The sequence below is a fragment of the Candoia aspera genome, chromosome 13 (genome assembly GCF_035149785.1).
Source record: "Candoia aspera isolate rCanAsp1 chromosome 13, rCanAsp1.hap2, whole genome shotgun sequence".
Lineage (NCBI taxonomy): Eukaryota > Metazoa > Chordata > Lepidosauria > Squamata > Boidae > Candoia > Candoia aspera.
The window spans coordinates 4,871,766-4,895,078 of record NC_086165.1 but is presented as its reverse complement, the minus strand read 5'-3'; the positions used below and the strand labels follow the sequence as shown (position 1 = coordinate 4,895,078).

The 23,313-nt window shown below is 42.9% G+C and overlaps 1 protein-coding gene across 4 annotated transcripts in view; it reads left to right on the top strand.

Annotated features, from left to right (window-relative positions):
- The window catches only part of TMEM266 (transmembrane protein 266), a 38,596-nt gene that overhangs the window by 13,844 nt on the left and 1,439 nt on the right, over positions 1 to 23,313 (top strand). For 2 of the 4 annotated variants that reach the window (XM_063314262.1, XM_063314264.1), the window contains 7 exons: positions 65 to 219; positions 4,901 to 4,974; positions 8,017 to 8,073; positions 9,170 to 9,308; positions 10,162 to 10,277; positions 13,581 to 13,770; positions 22,444 to 22,506. In XM_063314262.1, the coding sequence (XP_063170332.1) occupies positions 65 to 219; positions 4,901 to 4,974; positions 8,017 to 8,073; positions 9,170 to 9,308; positions 10,162 to 10,277; positions 13,581 to 13,770; positions 22,444 to 22,506 (794 nt within the window). The remainder of the gene's footprint in view (positions 1 to 64; positions 220 to 4,900; positions 4,975 to 8,016; positions 8,074 to 9,169; positions 9,309 to 10,161; positions 10,278 to 13,580; positions 13,771 to 22,443; positions 22,507 to 23,313) is intronic. The other 2 variants (XM_063314263.1, XM_063314265.1) reach the window with 2 other exon arrangements.

Below are 23,313 nucleotides of genomic sequence, written 5' to 3'. Positions count from 1 at the left end.
ACCTGTCTGCCTTTTTCTCGTCTGTCTTCCTCTTCTTCCTTCCTCCCTGTTTTTATTCCTTCAGGTCTAACTGGCTTAAGCCGTGCTGCGGGAGGCGAGCGGCCGTGTGGCAGGTATTTTTGCTCAGTGCAAGTCTCAACAGTTTCCTGGTAGCCTGTGTAGTATTGGTGGTGATTCTTCTGACTCTGGAACTCCTAATAGATATAAAGCTTCTCCAGTGTGAGTAGCAGGCCTTTTGGTTTTTTTCTTCCTGAAATGTTTGAACAAACCGCAGGATGTTTTAGGTGTAATGGGTTACAGAAAGGTGAGTAGGCTTGCATAGACTAGATGGGATTAAAGCCTTGTTTCTTAAACTTGGTCACTAGAAGACTTTTGGATGAAGATTCAAGGGCATTAATCAAAGCCTTACTATTTTCCCTTCAGCCTGTCTTGGGGAAAATGGTTTTTAGCATTCACACAACCGTAACCAAATACCAGAAGAGGCTGAGTGTTGTGCCAGTTTTCTTTTAACAAACCTTTCCCAGACATAGATGAAATCTGCCATCACATGGAACCTCATGCATCCCGCAAAGGTTTCATGTAAAGGGAAATAAAAACTATTGTTCAAACATGTTTTGTTTGAACGTTGCTTCTATTTTCCCCATTTTAAAAAAAGCACCAGACATAGCTGTTTCATCCTTTGGAGTCCTGGGTGCTCCCTGAGCCTTGTTGTTTTCTTGCAGATGTTTCATTGCCAGGCTAGGCAGCAACTTCAGCGCAAAGAGGGAGTGGGCCTTGCTCTCAGTTTATATACCGTGGCTAGCCCTGCTTGTGTTGGTGGGGGTGATGTTCTCTCCTTGGGAGTTCTTTGATTCGGCTGTTGTTTGCTGCCTGGTTGATTGCCTGAGTTAATAGTTCCTTGATTGGGGTGTATTGTGCTGTTTGATGGTTCATCTGGTGTTAATCCTAGTGTTGGTTTTTGCATATCTGGGTGTTGATTGCTGGCGAGGAGGTGTCCTGGTCTTTTGGCTTTTCTCTTGTCTCTTGTCTCTTGTGAATGGTATGTAAATGTTGTTTACCTCTATGTGTCTGTTGATGGCTGCTCGGTCTGAGTGCCAGGCTTCCAGGAATTCTCCGGCATTTTTGGATTTGGCTTGGTCTAGGATGCTCACAGTTTCCCAGTTGCAACTATGGTTGAGTCTGTCCATGTGTTGTGAAATTAAGGAGTTCTCATCGTGTCTTCTGACTGCCAGCTGGTGTTCGTGGATGCGCTCTGTTACAAAGGCTGTACAAAGACTGTAACAGCCACTATGTAGGACAGACAGGCAGAAGACTAGCAGAGCGCATCCATGAACACCAGCTGGCAGTCAGAAGACACGATGAGAACTCCTTAATTTCACAACACATGGACAGACTCAACCATAGTTGCAACTGGGAAACTGTGAGCATCCTAGACCAAGCCAAATCCAAAAATGCCGGAGAATTCCTGGAAGCCTGGAACTCAGACCGAGCAGCCATCAACAGACACATAGAGGTAAACAACATTTACATACCATTCACAAGAGACAAGAGACAAGAGAAAAGCCAAAAGACCAGGACACCTCCTCGCCAGCAATCAACACCCAGATATGCAAAAACCAACACTAGGATTAACACCAGATGAACCATCAAACAGCACAATACACCCCAATCAAGGAACTATTAACTCAGGCAATCAACCAGGCAGCAAACAACAGCCCAATCAAGGAACTCCCAAGGAGAGAACATCACCCCCACCAACACAAGCAGGGCTAGCCACGGTATATAAACTGAGAGCAAGGCCCACTCCCTCTTTGCGCTGAAGTTGCTGCCTAGCCTGGCAATGAAACATCTGCAAGAAAACAACAAGGCTCAGGGAGCACCCAGGACTCCACAGTTCAACCCTGAGCTACAAATATTTGTTTCGATTGGTGTTACATCCTTGCGTTTGTGAATTTGTGTGTGTCTGTGTTACTATTTCCCCCAGTGTAAAAATACATAATTTTGTTTGGTTTTTCATGGATTTGAAAAGTTTAAGAAATGACACTGAAGGTTTGATGTGTTTGCCCTTCTTTTGGTTTGGGACTAATTCCAGTGAAATTCTTACTGTCAGTTCTGGCTCTCTGATTGATACATACATACATACATACATGCGCACCCAGAGTCACTTGTTGAGATGGCAGCTATAGAAATCGAATAAACAAACATACACACTTTGTGTCTGCTTACTGTCACACTGATTTTGTCATTTTTCTTATGGCCAGGATGGTTTTCTTTACATTTTGTTTGCATGACAACAGTCACTGTATATTCCCACATTATGGTAGGTGTGTGCTAAACAAGATTCTGGAAATGCACGTATAAAAGGAGAGGCATCCTTATGTCGAAGGCACTAGTATGGAGCAAATACTGCCTTCTTAAAAAACATTTTGTTTTGAACCATAATCCTGATGTCCTGGAAATTCTCTTAAATCCTTTATAAACTTTATTTCCCATACTATCATCTTTGAACTAACAGCACTCTCTTGAGGCTTCCTGAACAACTTTTATCAGAAATTTGACATACCACCCTCCTACCAGGAATATAGATCCACTGAAGATTTTGTTTTTGTTGATGTCTTTTCTTTACACCTCTTAAGGTTTCTGCAGCTTCCCAGTTTTAAGCCTGCTTTCCAAAATTGTGAAATTACTTTAAGAATAAGAAGGAAAATACTTTCTCCACAGTCTTGCACCTCTAAATAGCAGCATTGCTCCAGGATCTCCAATAGAGGTTTTACCCTCATTTGCACCTGCTCCTTTGAACCAATATTTTTGGGGATGGAACCCAGAAAATGTGTTCTGTATGCAAAGCTCTTCCTCATGCAAAACCACAATTTTATCAGGTGCTGCTCAGTTCTGCAAACTGAACGTAGAACTGCAAAGTAAAGAACCTGAAGCAATTTTTCCAATTACTCGTATTTCAGAACACATGGCAACATTGCTACTAACTCCCATTTCAACTTCCAGTTCTTTCTAGGCCTTTGGCATAAGTGAAGTTGTCTTTCCTGCGTGTAATATTTTCATGACTCTTTACCGATACAGTTGTGTTTGCTATTAGAAAAGGCTGCCAAGTCAAAGTCACAATTTTAAAAACAAGCAAACAGTGTAGTATGATTTTAGGAAATGGGTTTTAGTGTCCTGAAATAAGAATATTTGGGTTTCTGCAGGCCTTGCTTATTCAGCTTCATTTGTCCTAGATGATCTCTATTACCACTTATGGTAATGCTTAGAACGACAGAGAACATAGGATTTTATCTCGTACTAGGCCAGGTTGAGGGACGCGGTGGCGCTGCGGGTTAAACCGCTGAGCTGCTGAGCTTGCCGCTTGGAAGGTCGGCGGTTCGAATCCGCATGACGGGGTGAGCTCCCATTGCTGGTCTCAGCTCCTGCCAACCTAGCAGTTCGAAAACATGCAAAAGTGAGTAGATTAATAGGTACCGCTTCAGCGGGCAGATAACGGCGTCCGTTTAGTCATGCCGGCCACATGACCACGGAGGAAGTGTCTACGGACAAACGCCGGCTCTTCGGCTTTGAGACGGAGGTGAGCACCACCCCCTAGAGTTGGACACGACTGGACTTAATGCCAAGGGAAACCTTTGCCTTTACCTTTACAGGCCAGGTTGGGTGTCCATCTAACCCAGCGGGTCTGCTCTGACTGGCAGCTGCACTCCAGGCTGAATATGATTTGCACTCTGATCTCTTAAAATGGAGTTACCAGAAATCCTGATCAGTCCTTTCCCCCTCTCCCCAATGGCATTTGCCTTCTTGATTTAGCTGCCCTGTTAGGAAGATATTGTATATTCTACGGTTAGGTTCAAACGTTAGAAGCCGGAGAGCACCACACAGACACTAACACTCTTCATCAGTTCGTTGAGTTGCTTATTTTCAGGGTTGCTTGCTCTGTTTGGAAGTGGTTTTCAGGGCCAGGCCTTGGTTAACTGTAGCCTCTGATCACCTGTGACATTTGACCTTCAAACAACTTCCTGTGGAAATAGATGTGCGTGGCAAGTTTATTGCCACGCACAGACGTTTTATCCAGGAATTGATACGTGAGATTAAACTAGGTGGCCTAACAGTAAATTTTTGTATTGGCTACTTTTATTACCTTCTGAAAGAGAACAAAATATTTAAAATAAAATAATCACTTCTACTGCTTACATTTTATTCTGTTTATATTAACTGGTGTGGAATAGTGGCTAAGTAGTAGACTTGGATTGGGAAGATCCATATTCAGTGCATTCAACCATGGGCCAATGTTGTGTTCCTGCACAACCTATTTTACAGGGTTGTCTTTCCAAGAATAAACTAAAGAGAAGTCCCGAAGTCTTTGAATTCCCAGGATACAAATAAAATAACAACTAGAATACATTAGCATTACTCTGTTGATTATTTCTAACTTGCTTGGTCTTTAAACTGTCCTAAGAAAAATTTTGTAAGGCAGCCTGCAAACTCTGAAAATGATTGATCTGTTGATTAGAATTCTGTGTCAATAAAAAACAGTGCTTCCCCTCTCCAAAAATTCTGTCCCAAGGGCCTGTAAGGTGCCTAACAGCTTTTACTCTGTATATTCTATTTTGTACCTCTCTGATCAAACAATTATGCAGTTCCTACATGACGTTTTCATAAGAACGACATCGCTAATTGCTGTTTTGATTTCTATTTTTTCCTTATTTCATCCCTTGTGATACTTCTAGAACTTTTACAACATTGTTTAGTTTCTTTCGCAATGCAGCCAGGCTCCGATGTATTCATACAGTGAGCTCAGGCATTTAATTTTAAAATACATTTTGAGACTGAACGCTCTGCTTTGACCTAGGGATTACATACGTGTAATATGTAACTTGCTTTTTGTCCTTAATTCTAGTTTCAAGCGCATCACAATTTGCTGGAGTTATTCACTGGATCAGTCTGGTTATCCTATCTATCTTCCTTTCAGAGGTAAGTGAAATATGAGTTGTCGCCGCATGGGAAAGGAAGATGGCTGAATTTTCTTTGGAAGAGACTTTTTTTTCTATCCCCCAATAAGCTTATATTTTTTTAATTGAGACTTGACATACTTTCAGTTTTCAGAACAGGCTTTCCCCAGCTAACCTTAATGTGCTGATGGTAGGAGACCGGTTATGCAGATAAGCTTCTGAATAAGAACACAGAATGTCCCAGCCAGTCTCTTGAGACCAGAGAGAGAGAGAACGAGCCATAAATAGCTACTTTTATTGACAGACTTTTCTTCCATTGTCACTTGAAGTGTTGGAAATGGGTAGCACGATCAATCGAAATCAGAACAATTGGCCTCTACAGTATTCCAAAGGGCTTAGTTGTGGTACTGTCCAGAAGGAAAGACATCTCACTCCGCCACCATAATCTACCCTTCCATTTTTCTTCCTTCTCTCTTGAAATGTAATTGGTAGCCTCTTTGGGGCAGAGATGCGGCTTTTGGCTTGTATTATTTATATTGATAGTGCCACAGGATAGCTTCCCCTAAAATGTTGCTGGTGCATTAATCCATTATCATCCCAAGGGGATGTTTTTAGGGATTGGTATCATGATTTGGAAGGGGCAGCAAATCAGTTATAATGCCCTGTGTTGTTTTTTATTTTTTTATGTGCTAAACCTCCCAGAACTTGTTTTGCCTTAGAAAAATGCAACAAATTCAGTACACACCGTAGCTGAAAATACATCGGATCGCTTCACTCAGGGGCCATGTATGCCAAATTGCTTAAACGATCCGGGTTCTGTTAAATTGTATTTGCAAGCTTTATCTACGAGACTTTAAGTGCAAAATACTGAGCCAGTGTCTTAATGGGTGTAATTTCTCATTGCCTGCTCCTAAATGGCCAAATTCATACTCCATTAGAAACATATTTTCTTGCCAAACTTCAAATAAGGCATGAAATTGACTTAGCAGCTGGGTTCGCTAAACTGTCGGCAGGCTGAGTGTGTCCTGTTAACACCCAGCTCACTCAGCAGTTGGGATAGAAACAGATAGTTTTAGCCCTGGGATGGTTGTAGGTTTATCCCTAATTAGCCATATGGTACAAATGGGGATGATGATCCTCCCTTCCAGCTGCCGGCCCAGAGGTGAAATCTTGGAGTGGCCCAGCAGAGTTAGGATTGGTCCACAAATTCCCTCTCCAACAGAACGGAGGAGGAAAGGAGATCTCCCCCAATTTTGTCCACAGTAGTGCTGACCCTGATTAGGGGACCCCAGATTTTCTTTAAAGATTTAAATAATTTTTTTAAAAGACGTGAAGCCTCCCGACCAACTGCCGTAACTGGACCACGCCCTGCTTGATCAGGACCTCCATGAAGGTACTTTCCCTGGAGTGGCAACGTTGCTTGAACACAACCGACATGCATTTCATAAGGCTGTATGTTAAATGGACAAGTGGCAAGATTTTAAAAAAAAAAAGTGCCCAGTGCAGCTTTTCCCAACCTTTTGACCCTGGAGGAACCCTTGAAACATTTTTCAGGCCTCGGGGAACCCCTGCCCATTCAGGTTCAAATACAGGCCAGAAGTTGCAAATATTATTATATTTGTTTCATGGGTAGCCCTGTTTATATGCATTCACAGTGTTCTTAAACTAAAAATAAAGAATGAAACTTACCTCTTTAATATAAAGTTGCCCAAATTTGAAATATTTTTTAAAATAAATTGTGTTCTCCCAGGGAACCCATAGTGACCTCTCGCAGAACCCGAGGATGCCACGGAACCCTGGTGGAGAAACCCTGGTCCAGAATGCGAGTTACTAGCTATGACTAACTCAAGCAGATGGGGGGAATGCTTAAAATTCCACTAGATGAGGTTTTATGGCTGAGGGACTCCCAATACTTTGGACTGTAGAAAATAAATCTGCCTATGGGATCATACAGCCAATTGCTGCAGAAATCTGGCACTGACAACAGCCTACCAAAGAGCTAAAATAAACTGCCAACAAAAACTTTATGCATTTTATTGAAGCAGTTCATTTTCACTTTTGTTCCCCATCAACCTGCAGATTATATTATCAGGTGCCGTGGCAGGAGTTTCATAGTGGCCTGCCATTGCATTTGATTCGTTATTATTCAGATCCAGTTTCCTTTCTAGGCTTTAGGGATATCCTCTGTTTTTCCACCCTGAGAAAAACACTTGGATTTTCAGATGGTCTAAAATGTTTGGCGGCTACTGTCCACCGAAGTCTATAAGAGGGACCTTCTTGTCCCCCCACCTAATTTGAAAGTAGGATTCATGGAGCCTTGAAGCAGCGCTGCTCTTTTTTGAGGGGGTGAACGGCTGCTATTAAAAATTAAGAGGTCGACACCCTTTGTGTGGAATTTTACCTATCTTTGCCACGTGTTTCTGGAACAAATTAAAGATTAGGAAAGGTGTTTTCTGCGTTGAGCTCCCTTTCAACCAAAAAGAAAATTAAATGGCCGAGACCTCAGAGCCCTTAAATATTGCACCCTTGTAAAAAGGAGTTCATAATGGCAGACACAGAAAAACCTTCGTGTGGTTCACGTTCCTTTTTTGGTTTTCTCTTTGACTCACATTACCCTCAGAGCAATATTCGTATCAGCTTCGGTTAAAAGGCCCTCCCTTGTTGCTTCAGCCACAACTTTTGGCATACAGGGCTTTACATTTGATGCTTTCAGTTTTATTTCCCGCTGTTTAAATCATTCAAAATCAGAAGCTTTTTCTGATCTACTGTAGAGATCTACTGTTTTCAGTGTTCCTTCTTTCCTCCCCACTCTGATACACACGCCGTACACCACTCTGGCTCTTGTGCGTGAAGTTCAAAAATCATGTCTAAGCAAGCGGTATTACGGAGTGTCAGTTGCAAGAGACAGGTGAAAGCAGTGCATCTTTTGAAGAACGCAATAAGCTTTATATATAATTTATGTCAAGTGTCAGCATTTTTCAAAATGAATGTGTAAAACGCAAATGCTAATTTCCTCTCTTCTGTCCTCCCCACCCGCTTTTTTCCCAACATGCACTTTCGTTAGACAATTTTGAGAATAGTGGTACTTGGTATATGGGACTATATTGAAAACAAAATAGAGGTAAGTCAAAAGTAAGGTAATCTTTCATGACCTTCCCCTCTTGCCCGAAGGTTGGTGTGCATTGCACAAATTTCTGCTACTTGTTGTAGCAACCAAGTTCATCCTGGTTTCCCTTGCACGTGCAAAACCTCCCCTCCAATCCGTAACTTGCAGGTGTGCCGACTTCAAATCCCAAAGGGATTGTCTAGATGGAAAATTGAGTGCATTTGGAGGACAACAGACAAGGGAAGATTACCCTCAGGAAACTCAAAAAAACTTGCTCTCATTCATACAACCATTCACCCTGTGGTAGGGAGATTCTATAACTTAGGTGAGATGCCAGTTGCAATACTATTAACATCTGGACTGATCTCAAAGATCCCTTCCAAATTCCACAGTCAGAGATGTTGATTTTTCTTTTGTAATAAAGAGAATGAAAAGCAGATAAATAAATGAAAAGGGTTCTTTGGCCCTAGGACTTCTGCATGGATTACCGTAGACCATCTTTTCTCTCCCTTTTGACCCTGGAGGAACCCTTGAATTATTTTTCAGGCCTCAGGGAACCCCTGCCCATTCAGGCTCAAATACAGGCCCAGCGTTAAAAAATTATTATACTCGTTTCATGCGTAGGCCTGTAGATATGCATGAACAGTGTTCTTCAACTGAAAATAAAGAATGAAATTTACCTCTTTCGTGCGAAGTTGCCCAAATTTGAAATAATTTTTAAAATAAATCATGATCTCCCAGGAAACCCCTAGTGACCTCTTACGGAACCCTAGGGGTTCATGCGACCCTGGTTGAGAAACCCTGATCTAGACTGAAACCATCTTGAAAAATGTCAGTGAGAACTACAGGCAGGTTAAGTAATACAGTAGAAATGTAATGTTGCGTGTTCTGCCTAAATTGTAGCTCATCTGCAGGGAACCTGCCAAGCTTTATGACAAGCAGCTAATCCTTTGAAACGTGGTTTTGGTAAATAAGACAAAAGCAATTTGAGTAGCATCTGGGTAAAATAGCCAGTATGGATCCGAAGAAGAGGAAGGGCTGGACTTGCCATTTGGTACATGCCTTCAAAAATAATGTGTAAGTGCTTCTTGTGAAATCCTTTTCATATCAGGTATTCGATGGTGCCGTGATCATCTTGTCTTTGGCTCCTATGGTGGCATCTACAGTGGCTAATGGACCAAGCAGTCCATGGGATGCTATTAGTCTTATTATTACTCTGAGAATCTGGAGAGTCAAGAGAATTATTGATGGTAAGCCATTCCTTTCTTAAATGTATACAATATATTTTGTGCTAGCTTTTCAAGTGGAAAACTCAAATTTAGCTAGTTGACTCTCACTGAGAAGACGAACCAATTCCCAATGTACTTTTGTCACTTTTTTGTACCAGTGTCGTAACAGATGCCATAAAGGAGGGTGCAGTTAGAATTCTGCAGTAAAAATATCCTGCAGCAGGATGTGGAGCCAGAAAAAAGAAAAAGGCAGCAGCTCAGGGGCAGAGCAGTTCAATGCCTGGCAACTCCTGTTAAAGGAGCTGCGTGTGAAAAATCCACCTGAGATCCATTAGCCAATTAGAGTAGAACCGATGGGCCTGGATGAGCAGATCTTCCTTCCTTTTTCCTATGTAACACCCCAGATGTCTTCCTTTTGGAACTTGGAAGGCAGATTTGAAGCAACGTAGCTGCCTGGGAAGGCTTGGAGAGAGTAGATAATTTGGACAAGCTAAGAGAATCTTTGTTAAAGGTGGTTGTTCAGCCTGTTCTTAGAATTATCCTCTCTCCTAATCAGATCTCAGTTCTTTGAAGCCGGGTTCCTCAACCTTGGCAACTCTAAGCTGTGCAGACTTCAACTCCCAGCCTTGCTGGCTGGGGAATTCTGGGAGTTGAAGTCCACACAGCTTAGAGTTGCCAAGGTTGAGGAACCCGGCTTCAAAGAGTCTCTTCTCATGAAGTCTAATGTATTTGTCAAATGATGTGTCATGACCCATTGCACTTTCAGTGGTGGTAGAAAGTCTGTGTTCACGGTAGCTGATTAGTAAGGCTTAAGTACAGAGAATTGCCTTCTATTTGGTGTGTAAGATCATCTCTCCATGGTTGTGGTTTCTAGCCTATGTACTGCCCGTTAAAGTGGAAATGGAGATGGTGATTCAACAGTATGAGAAAGCAAAGGTCATTCAAGATGAGCAGCTGGAAAGACTGACCCACATCTGTCAAGAACAGGGGGTAAGGCACAGTTGCATTTTCATGCCGATGTCAAAGGTTTTTGTTTGCCAACTTTTACTTCGTTAAAATGAACCAGGCAGGCGTGCTTGTTTCTGTTAATACACCAGTGAAATAATTACCTTAAATCAGATTGCTGTGAATTCAGAGCATGAAGAAAAAGTCAGTGTGATGTTTTAAGGAAAGCTCACATCACACCCACCCCCAACGTATAATGAAAAGGACACTAACTGGATTGGCCCCATCAGGTACCACCAAGGGTTGTTTGAAGTTGCACACTCAATCTCTTTCACTCTTTCTTCCTGACTAGGGAGATCCTGAGCTGGATTGTTAATGGTTTGGGGGTGGGGATTCATTCTCTAGCAACATTATGCTTAACTGATACCTCTTACCGAACTATAACTAGACCAAGTCGGCTTCTTTAGATGAAAGCCGGCTGGGTGACCTTGGGCCAGTCGCGCTCTCTCAGCCCAGCCCACCTCCCAGGGTTGCTGTTGTGGGGAAAAGAGGAGGAGGAAGGAGTATTTTGTATGTTCGCCGCCTTGCGTTATTTATAAAAATAATAAACGCGGGGCGAGAATTAAATAAATAAATAAATAAATTTGGGAAGTGGTGGCCGCAACATATCTGGATAGACAGATTACCCCCAAGCCTGCTCTAGACATTGAGGAATTCGTGTCCTCTTTCAAAATGATAGGTAATGTGTGAAACAGGCTTCTAATATTTATTAATAATAAATTAATTAATAGCTATTCATGGGGGTGGTTGGCCCCACGAGGGTGCCAAGGTTAAGATCTTCCCATCTTGAATGTTATATTTTACATTCTGTATTTTATACTTTGTACTTGTATTTTTATATATTTATATTGAATTGTTGGTGATTTGTCATTTTTACCAGTTGTAAGCCGCCCAGAGTCGTCGTGCATGAGATGTGGGGGCAGAGAAATTAAATCAATAAATCAATAATATGTTCATTATAGTGCTTTTTATTTCCAGCTGCCAATCATTTCCACGTCCACCGGACAGCAGCCAAGACATCCAGCATTTTATTCTTGCTAGCAAATAGTTACTAGGGGTCCAAACTCATGGAAACAGATCTTAAGAGAGCTTCCCAAGGGCAGATGAGCAGGTGGGGTATTCCAGCCAGAGGGGACTGATCAGAACAGATGAGAAATGCTGCTGTTACAGTTGTGGGGGGTGGGCTTTCGCGGCGTTTATTGATCTTCCCGAAGGCTGCACCAAGGCCGTTAAAGAGAACAGTATGATTCACTGATAGCACCATCCCCTGATACGTGTGTTGTAAAACAGCAGACAAGGTATTTTTTATATGTGTCCAGTGGTAAAAGGCAGGTGTTCCCATGAGTCCCATATGACTCCCCTCTCTCTGGCTGTTCACAGGAATTGATGCCTGTGCATTTTGTGTGTGTGTGTGTGTCCACACACGTGCACACACGTGGTTTGGGTGGAGGGAAGATAACTATAGCGTTTCTTAAATGTTTACGCTTTCACTCTGCTGAAGGAGTACTGCAGCGCTGCTTCATAGAGAGGGTGTTTTGTTTTTAATCGGGTATATGAAATACCCATATTGCATATTAAATGCAAAGTGTGTGTATATGCATTTTCTCACCTCTTGTCACTTCTGAAGTATGCAGGTAGAAGATTGTACGTAGCAGAAGACTAAGTATTTTTCCCATGCTAATGGTCACTTTCTTGGAAAAATTAGAGCATCCATCTGGGGAATGAGATATTAATCTAATTTGGTCCTGCTTTTCTATAAAAGTATATATATTTAAGTGGGCTTACAAACTTCTGAAAGCACGCCATAGAACATACAGAGCAAAATAATTAATGGGTTAGGACCTAGAGGGCTACTCTTTGTTCCAGCCACAGAATAAATTAGTATTTCTGTTTCATCTTGGAGTAACGTGAAAGCCCTGCTGAAATATGTGGATTTTACGTGCTTCCGTAAGCATTGGACAAAAACATTACCTTCTCCAAGTGTTTTTTATTCTTATCCCACCACTCAAAATATGGCAAATTCACTGTTTCCAATGATGGTAGGATGCATCTCGCACAGCCCTCAAAGGCAAACTTGAGAGATAAGTTCACGAAGGAAAAGGCGTGGGCTTGTTCCTGTGGGGCCAGGGAAAAATTAGAAAGCAGGAAACTTCTTCAGCTGAGTCCTCAAAAATCTGCAGGCGGACTAATAGAATTGGAGTATTTATGCCTTTAATCTAAAAGAAAAAATTCTCAACCACCAGGTGCCAGAAACAGCGCCCCCCTGTGTGCCGCCCAAGGGATCTTGACCATTACTCTGCACCTTTCTACTTTGGCAAATGTAGAAAGGTGCCTGGCTGCGTTTTTGCCTGTTGGCCATGGGGTGGCAGCAGAGGCACTTGTTTCATTTCCCTGGGTCAATCTGACATATTACACAATTCACGACTCTCTCTACAGTACCCACATTCTTTTTCTCTCCAAAAATTTACTTGTGAATTGGGGGTGCGGGCATCTTGCATCCACTGAAGGAGCAGAATTTGCCTGAGCGTTAAGCCTTACTGGAAGGGGTTGGTTCCCTGGTAGGTTTAAATTATTCTTGTAACACCTGAACAAGTTTTCTCTCTGTCTTCTTCCCTTTGCTCTCCGGTTATCTCTGGGGCAGCGCCAGTGTTTCTCTGGGTGCCGGTGGGGAGGCAGTTTTAAATTGAGGGTCATCATTTTATGTAAATAATGGCATGTTTATTCTGCTTGTCATCTCTGATTCCTGGTTTTTCTCGTGCCTACCAAAATTGCATTTCTAGTTCATTATACCAAGATGTTGAATTTACGAAAGCAGTACTATTTCACATCCACATTGAAAGCAGGGGAACCTTCTGTATTATAGTTTGCCTGGAGCAAACATAATATTTTTGCCACGATTGGTACAAATAACATTATGTGCATCCATGCTGTTTTTCACCATCTTAGGTTGGTTTTAGGGCCAGAGTGAGCCATACTTTTGTGTGAGCGGATCGTTTAAGCTAATCGTGGATAAAGCAATCCATGCCTTAGTGCAACGTGTAAATCCAGTGACAGCCTTTAGCCACCCTTGAACTGTTGTCAACCTAAAAGCCCTTTCAGAACAAGAAATTTCCAACAGGTCAAACTGGTTGCTTGTACAGATGTTGCCCAGATGTGAGAAGTTCAAACTCTGATGTTGAGATGCCTTTTTAGGAGCACTGCCAGAACATGGGTATCTTTTTTCACGTGCAACGTACCTCTGCAGGTACGTTTTAAAAACTATTTTTTTCTCCCTCTCTTTGGCTTCAGTTTGAAATTAGACAGCTGAGGGCTCACCTGGCGCAGCAGGATCTGGATCTGGCAGTTGAACGGGAGGCCGCTTTGCAGGCACCTCACGTGCTGAAGAAGCAGACGGGCAACCGATACAAAGTGGTGGCCACCGGAGGCGATTCCGACGATGAAACTACTGGGAACATCACAGAGTTGCGGCCGGCTCGGGGTAAGTGGTAGAGAGTCCTAGTTACAGCTGCTTTTTTTAAGCGGAGTCCAGCTGTGCGTTCTTGTGCAGCAGCCTCCATTCATTTCAACCTGACGTGTAGACTTCCCCACGTTATAGGAGGAAGCGGTAGCAAAGTCTTAGGTCAGATTGCCAAGGACAATACGCCAGGGGCCCTTCTTTCAGGAACTGGATTTGTGGCCTTAGTAGTTTCGTCCCAAACAAGAATCTTGGATTCCAAACTCAGCAGGATATTTCAATTGTGTGCTGCTTAGAAAGTTCTTGGTAAAAACTATAATAAGTAATGTATTTGTGCAATATTAGCATTTGCAGTATCTCCCACCAACAGGTTACACAGGGTCCCTCTTACCTACAGTCATTTCTTCCATGACATAATCCCTGGGTCAGGTGACTTTGCTGATACTGCCAAATCTGTTACGTCAACATGTGGCTTTCCAAACTGGGTTTGCGTCCAGCTTCGTTAATCTGCGTATTCTTTTAAATCAGAAAACATGAACATAGTTTATAATTTATGCCGATGTTCCTTGAGGGTTACATTAGGAGCGGATGGGAACGGTGCAAACTTCGGAGTAGTGTTGAAATTACTGTGCTTTGCAGGGTCAACCTTAAACTTTTATACTTTCTAGACTACGTTTCTAGGTGGCCACAAGCAGATACTGTTTCGTCGTCTTACAGCGGCTGGATCATGCATAAAACATGGCAGGTCTGCCAGCCAGATAAATCGTTCCTGAATGTCTGTACTGTACATGGTATTAGGACACTTAAGTGTACTTAGAATTCACAGCCTGCTTAAAAGCAAGATGGACTAAAATCAATTAGAATTCATTTCCAAGGGTGTGGTGTTAAAGAGATGGGAAGCCAGGTTGCAATCTGGCCCTGTTCAGACAAAAGGGAATTTTGCCTTTGCCTTTAGTTGGACTATACCGGTTAATCTTTTTTTTAAGGCGTAGTGCACGTATATATATATGCATGTATGTGTAAATATTAAGACGTTTAAGAAAAACACATTCCTACTCTTAAAGTTGTTCCCAGGTCATTTAATTGGATTTCGTGGAAATACAAATTAAATACGTTTTAGTCTTGCTTATTGTGTAGAGATGGCAAGGTATATGTAAAATAAGTGCACTTGGATGAAATTGAAAAGGTTCACCTCATGATGACTGCTCTATATGCGGTTCAAATTATTTTATTTACTTATCAAAATACCTGCAATAAACGTCAGAGCCCCCTCAAGACCCCAAACGACAAATGCAAGAGTTGAAAACAGCCAAATAGAACATAACTAAAGAGAAGGGATGTTCCCTGGAGCTTCAAAATAGAAGTTTTAAAATTACAAATGGGAATTCTGGACCAACCGTCATGAGGGCACTGGGTAAAGACAGGTTGTCCTAGAGTTTGGATTTTGTAGACAGAGAATTTGATGCTCTAGGAGGAAGTGTGGAGTATTGCCATGGAGCTGTGGTTTAAGTTGGAAGAAACTCTAATGAACTTCCATAACAAGAGGAAACTCTTACAGTGCACAAATCCAATGGTTTTTGTTTACATGTCATCAGGAATTTTTTTACTACAACTAAAGTTCAGATGTGGGCATCGGAGTGATACAGTCCTTGCTAATTTATCCCCACTGACTTAAATTTTATGTACAGGTAGTCCTCGCTTAACGACCACAGTTGGGACTGGAATTTCGGTTGTGAAGTGGAGCAGTGATTAAGTGAATCCGACCCGATTTTATGACCTTTTTTGAGGCGGTCGTTAAGAGAATCACCATGGGTATTAAGCAAACCATGTGGCTGTTAAGTAAATCAGGCGGTTCCCCATTGATTTTGCTTGTCAGAAGCTGGCCGGGAAGGTCAAAATGGCGATCACGTGACCACGGGATGCTGCAGTGGTCATAAATGCGAACTGGTTGCCAAGCGCCCAAAGCGTGATCACGTGACAGTGGGGACGCTGTGATGGTCATATGTGTGAGAACCGGTCGTAAGTCGTCTTTTCCACACCGTTGTAAGTCCGAACCATCACTAAATGAATGGTTGTTAAGTGAGGACTACCTGTATCAGAAGCTGTCCAGGATAGACCCATCCAGTGCACTTGGACCATTGGTATTATGTTACAGCTGTAGGAGACAATGAGTGTTCGTAGTATGCCTGAAGAGTGGAGAGGTAAAACAGGTGAGATTGCTATTTGCGTGGAAATGCTGCTTCAGAGACCCTTCAGAATCTTCTCACCTGGAGATCTTCAGTCCAGGCTCAAACAATGGGCTTTTAGTGAGTTAGAACTACCTGATTCCGGAGAAATGGGATACTCCTCCTGAAGCCAATTATATTTCCCCTACCCATAAAGAACAATGAAAACATTCACCATGAGCTATTTGACCATGAAGAGTTGAGAACGTCCCCAAGAAAGGTTAGACTTTGCCGATTTTCAGCCTCCTCTCTCCTTCCCATCCCCTGTATGATATTTTTATGGAGAAGCTCGTAAGTTAAAGCTCCACAGAGAGCAGCTCAGATTTGTCTTCAAAGTCTCAGCATCACATGTCATGTGCGTCAGGCCGCCTCGAAGCAAAATTTGAGAGCCCCCCAGGCACGGAGCATCCTGCCAGCGTCCGGGGCATATCAAAAAACCGGCAACTAAGAACACAGAACAGCTACGAAATATAGGAAATGATGCTCTGGCAGGTTGTCTGTATATATCAGTTTTAAAACGCTTGCACTTAAAAAAAGATGCCATCGGTTTCTGCTACTAATCTGGTCCTTTCTGTTCTCATTTTTTGGTAAAAAGGCAGAGGAACCTTTGGCACACACACAAAAAGGGGAGTTTCTTTGTTTCCAGTCTGTCGGTCATGTCTTGAGTGACTTGGGTGGCCTCTGATCAATGATCATTGAGGCTGTCAAGCCAATTAGCCTTTAGGAAGGATATTTTTTTATCCCTTTGTTAAATTATACTTACTGTATAAGCAAGTTCCTCCATGTATTGCAAGCAGGATCATCTGCTGGGTAGGGGGTCAAAATGATCGCAGTCACGGCCACCATTTTGACTTTTTTGACCCTGTCTGCAGAGACCCAGATTGTAGCTCTTGACAAATTCAATATGTCAATTGTTAAGTTTCCTTCTGTGAAACTTCCTTTAAATCTAAGGAAGAAGCTTTTGCCTTTATGGAATGCTAATGGCTGCTGAAGCTCTTACTGTTTCCTTTATGAGTCTTTCATCTCTTCCATAATATGCTAATCTAAATTGCGAGTTTTCTTGTGAAACCCTCTCTCTTTCCCTCACTGTCTTTTTAGGCTTTGCAGAAATGCACTTCTAGCTTGTTTAAAGTCAGATTTTTTTGGAAATCTCTGCAAAGAGAACAGCCTTGAAATGGTGTTTGATACTTCAAGCCAACTTCCTTTTTTACGCTAGAAGTGGGGATGGGGGGCCCATGACACCGTGATTGCCCCCCCACCCCTTTTCCTCTCTTTGTTAATTCCTGCAGCCATGAGACATTGTCTCGCCTTCCATTAAAACAATTACTGCCTTGTTGCAGCAAGTCCTTGGGACTTCAGAGTGGGTGATTATTATGTTCTCCCCAGAGACATCTAGTTAGTTTATTAAATGAAGTCCCAATAAGGCAGCCAAAATGGGGAGGCAATAATGACATTAGACTGTTTTTCATCCGAAGCTGACGCTCAAGTGACAACCCTTTGCTCCACAAATGGGAAATCTATATGGGCAAAGTTTAAGGGGTTTGTTTTTACAGGGGCTGAAGGAGGGCAGTGCAATGTTTCATCATGAATCAGTTATTCTATTTAATTAATATCAAAAGTAGTCCAAACCTATTTGTTAATGAATTACTACTACAATTAGAGGAGAGGATTATTATTGAAATGTCAGATAAATGATCCCAGATGTTATAAAAATGTAAGGGAAGAGGAGAAACAGATCATTTATTCTGCAGTAGCATTTGTTATCTTCCTTTTAGGTATCCATTTGATTATTAAGAGATATTTAATTGCTTAGAACTCATACAAGTAATCATTTTATTTAATGCACATGTGGGGAAAACGTTCTTAAGAGGCCCTACCCCATATTTTCATTAACCTTTAGTAGCAAAAGTCTGTCGCAGCAAGGCATTCCCTTTCACGTAAGTAGTTGTGATAAAAATCAGATTAAAAAAAATAAAGCTTGTTGACTAAACGGGAGCACTTTGCTAGTTTATCAAGAGATTTGTCTAACCAGCTAGTAGGGAAAACCATATCCTTACACATTTTAATCACAAGTGCTCAGGGCTAAGCTAGGAGCAAAAAAGAGATTCCGTTACTGTGCTGAGAAAAAGGAAATTGTAAATACAGCATTTGCACAGGAATGGACCAGATGTTTTGCATGCAGAGGATCCCGCTTTCTGATTTGTGGCTTCTCCAGACCGGGCTGGAAAAGAGCTTTGAAGTGGTAATACAGATAATATCAAGGTAGACTAAGTAGTTAGCCTGATTCTGTAGAAGGCGGCAGGTTGCGATGCACATTTAAAAAGGGCAAGGCTTTGATTGCATAATGTGTGGCTGCCATCTTGACTTCTTTGACCCCCGTGGATACCTGTGACTGAAGCATTTGGCTTTCCATAGCCACCACCCTGAGAAGCTGTGGTCTCTCTTAGAAATCCTTTGCTGAATGGCTTCGTCGTCTACAAAACGCACTCCGAACAAGAAGCAGCCAACGGGGAGTAACGGAAAAGCTTTTTAAAAACGGGGAAGCGGGAAACGCAAATGTTTTTAATCCTGAACTGGATCTGGAAAGGCATGTTGCGAACGCAGGGAAGGTGCTTGCTTTGTGTCTGACCAAATTGCTGACATTCACTGGACATTAAAAGCATTTGCTGAAAAGTCAGTGCAGAATCTGCGCGTCTGCCACAGCGAAGGGACTGTGTTTTACGGGGAGAAGGATTACTTGTGTCATCTGCAGCTTTGGAAAGAGACTGCCTCTTCCCCCGAATACTTTCAGTTTACATTTTCTCTGCAGCAGAGAAAATTTGACTCATAACTTTCATGCCAGAACACAAAGTACTTAGAACATTTCTCATCCTTTACACAGACATGATTTGAACTTGAATTATTTAAACTTGCTGAAACCGATCTTACCTGAGAACATGAAGCCGGCCTGCTTTATTTCTCTCCCTTCAGGAGAGAGTAAGATCACCGGTGACTGTTGAAAAACACCTGCTTACGGGAGGAGAAGGTGCCTGATCCAGACCTTGATTCAGGCTGCTCTGTGGTTCTGAATGTCCCACCTTAAATGCTTATCCTTCTGTTGCACCTCTAATTAGTTTCATTAACTGTTGGATTGGTTTGTTTGATTAACGTCACATACCACCAGCTAGCAAGTTTTCACTTCTTTACACTGTTACGCAGCTTTTCCCCTCCATCACATTTACACACAACACCACCACCACCACACCGCACAGACACACAAACCCTTTAAAAAGAAAACTGAATTCTCATACCTTTCTTCAAAGGACCCTTTGAAGTGGGATCTTGGGGTGTGTGTGTGTGTAACAGCCCTAATTTGGTGTGTGTGTGTGTGTGTGTAACAGCCCTAATTTGTTCATTGTCCAGGCTGTTCGTTTGGTGAGAAAAACTGGAAACTGGTTCATCTTTCTGGTATCAAGAAAAGCTGTCACTCATTTTCAGAACTTGTTTTAGCCAATTAGACACATTGGTTTTAATCAACCTATTAGAGGGCTTATTTGCAGTCTCGTTTCTCTATTCCAAATAACATACTTTGTCAGGACCCAAGGAGATTTTTTGTCGCTAGTTGTGCGTTGCATGATGTTGAACATGTGAACAGGGATGTTTTGTCTCCGTCTCTCATAATACAAGGACGCAGGGTCATCCCTTGAAATTAAATGGGGAAAGGGTTAGGACTGGCAGCAGGGAGCTTGACACACCTTGGAAGAAGGCAGTTGTTAGAAAATTACATCAAACAGTCCATATACAGGTAGTCCTCGACTTACAACCATTCGTTTAGCGACCATTCAAAGTTACAATGGCACTGGGAAAAGTGACTTGCGACCAGTCCTTGCACTTACAACCATTGTGGCTTCCCTGCAGTCATGTGATCAAAATTGAGGCGCTTGGCAACCGGCATGTATTTACGATTGTTGCATCCCCAAGGTCATGTGATCGCCATTTGCAACCTTCCCAGCTGGCTTCCGACAAGCAGTCAGTGGGGGAAGCCAGATTCACATGACTGGGGTGATTCACTTAATGACCGCAGCATAAAAGGTAGTAAAATCAGGCATCACTCACTTAATGACCGCCTCACTTAGCAATGGAAGTTCCAGTCCCAATTGTGGTCGTAAGTCGAGGACTACCTGAAATCAGTTTGAGGGAGACTTGAGATGAGATGATTAAACTGTAGAATTTGCTGCCGTCGGATGTCATGGTGATGACCGTGGTTCTAAGAAGGGCCTAGACAAATTCAGGACGAAGAGGGCTGCTACGACTGTTGTCCTGTTGGGGTGTACTGCCCTCTCAATTTCAGGCAGCCCTCCTTCAATCCCAGTTGCTGCAGAACTGCGGTGGAGGAGGGTTTTTTGAGAGCCCCAAACACATCTGGTTGGCTGCTGTGAGAGCCAGAACGATGGCGGCGGAGATGAGCTTGGGCAGACAGCCGTCCTTCTTAACTGTCGCAGCATTCTGGACCCATGGCACTTTCAGTGTCGGCTTGCCATGGAGATACCCACAGCTTCGGAACGTTCCTGGCCATCCCTATAGCACCGTGTCACTAATGGCGCGTGCGACAACAGCTCCGTGTCGTTTGTAGACTCCGGGATGGATGATTGAGCCTATCTCTGTCACCTACCTAACAGCACACCACTGACAAGCCTTGCAGCGTGCTCCCGACCCAGCCATCTTGCCTTGAGCTGCGCCGAGGGTTCTTTCTAAACTCAGGCATTAGCAGAGAGCACCCCCTGGATTGCAGGCATTTAAAGATCAGCAGAGGCCAAAAAAGCTTTTAAAGAGCCAGCAGAACCAGGAGGGCAGCCGCACTCCCTTTCAGTGTCAGCTTTGATTGCCATCTCAGGAGCTTCGTCCGTTCAGGTACCAAGCACTCAGCGGTTTGAGCCTTGTGTGGAAAACGTGCACCCAGGAAACATCTGTTTCTTTCACCTACAAACCACAGTGTGCTGTGAAGAAGGCAGGGCCGTAGCCGCAGAGACCCAGGGGGCTACGAAGGTTCCCGCTGAAAGGATGGAGCAAGGTCTGTCTTCTCCCCTCCCTCCTGAAATGGGTATTTTAAAAAAAACACATGAAAGGAGTAGATGCTTTTAAGGCATTCACTATGCCACAGAGTGAGCAGATCAAGTTGCTTTTTCAGACTGGGTGTTCCTGCCCACATGTGCCTTCTAAAAGAATTGCTTTTGCTTCTCCTAACCCATGCCTTTTTTTTTCCCAACATCACGCGGCAGGCATTTATTGACTTCTGCCATTTCCATTGCAGATAATTTTAGAATTACCTCGGTTTCTCCGATATCGAAATAGTTTTTTACCGAAATCTGGAGGGCAGTGGCTTCATTTCTCCCACACATTGTGCCATGCAGCTGGCATTTTTGTCTTGAGTATGTATGGGTTGCTACCTTACAAGGACCCTGTAAAGGAAGTATTTATAAAGAGAGAGAGAATACGGAGAATTTGCTCTTTCCAGATTACACTGCTGGGGTCATCTGGTGACAGTGATGGACAGTTCAGCAGAATATAAGGGTCCTCCTTATAAGAGCCTTACTAATTCCTTACTCCTAACTAAGAGTCTTACTTAACAGGGATGATGGATTTATCCTTTACTGGCCCAAAATCAAATAAGTAAGATGAACGAACTGGGGAGACTTGCAATGTGTGGCTTGCTTGCATTTTTAAAAGAAGCTTTACCTAAGGAACTCCTTTTCTGCCTGCAGAGCTTCCTTGAACATGTGAAAAAAATAGTATCCCCCGAGTTCTGAAGACTCCTCAGGTTAGCAGGAGCTCTCGAGACCACTGGGTGAAGCGTGTACTAGTATCATCCTGTCATACTGAACACATGAGGTGTGAATGTTTCCGCCAAGTAGTCCCCGCTTAACCACCACAACTGGGATTGGAATTTAGGTTGCTAAGCATTGCGGTCATTAAGCAAATCTGGACCCGATTTTATGACCATTTTGTGGTGGTCGTTAAGTGAATCACTTGGTCATTAAGCAAATTATGCGGTTTCCTATTGATTTTGCTTATCGGAAGCTGGCTGGGAAGGTCGAAAATGGTGATCGTGTGACTGCAGGGTGCTGCAACCATTGTAAATGCGCGATGGTTGCCAAGTGCCCAAATTGCAATCATGTGATAGCTGTAAATGTGAGGAATGGTCGTAAGTTGGTTTTTTTCAGCACCATCGTAACTCCGGATGGTTGCTAAACAAGAGGTCATTAAGTGAGGATTACCTGTAATTGGTGTTTTACAACATTCGGATTTTTTGTTTAAAGTACCTATTGTTGCTCTTTCAGAAAACACATCTTCCCATCCCCTTCCGAGCTTTGTATAAAATAGGATACTGATTGAGAATCTTCTGAACTGTGGAATTACGGAACCACGTCTTGAAAATCTTAACCGAGCCTGCAGCTGGAATTTGCTACTAATGATTCCCGTTTTGTGTTCCCAGAGACAGTGGTGAAAGACGACATGAACAACTACATCAGCCAGTACTACAATGAGCCCAGCAGTGGTAAGCTTGGATTTTGAAACTTAAAGGCACATTCCACCATTTCTCAAGAGGGTCTTCCTAGGAGGGGCATTCTGCTGGAAGCCTGCTGCCCCTTCATAGCCACCTGTTGAATTTCAGGAAAGGGGAGCAAGGTCCTCTGACGCTGACCTGTCTGTCACAGCATCAGCTTCTTAAGCCCCCCAGGAACATTATCGTTTCTCGTGCGAAATTTCCTTTTACCCCTCGGCATTGCCTCAGCAGCTTACCCAGGCAGCTGGAGCTCAGCACCCGCCTCCTGGACTTATGTGGCAGCTGAGGCTAGGGGCAGCCCTGTTCAATCCTGTTCTACAAAACCCCCCTTTCTGCAGTTGTACATGCCAAGGGATGGCTTCCATTCAAATGTCTTATTCTCCCATAACATTTGATTCTGTCCCATCAAGTTGGTGTAGACCACATGGATAGATTTTCTCCATGAATTACATTTGAAGAGGTTTATTATTTGAAGATACTTGTTATTTTAAGAGACCGAATTACCAGATGATTCCAGGGTCACGTTGGTTAGGGCTAATAATTTGTGCTGGAAAATACGTGTAAGGGTATGCTTCTTGAGAATGGGGAGCTGAGAAAGGGCAGCAGGTTTGCTTCATATCCAGGTAGACACCAAAGTCTTTTAAATCTTTTCTCATTATTAAACTCCGTTAAAGTGAGCAGATCCGCCTTTTCCAGTTATTTCTGTGCCATTTGCAAGAGGAATTTCCTAACGGTTTGAATAGTTGCGCCTGAACTGGGGGACTTGGAAGGCAAGGGGCGATCTGCCCTTTCAAAAGT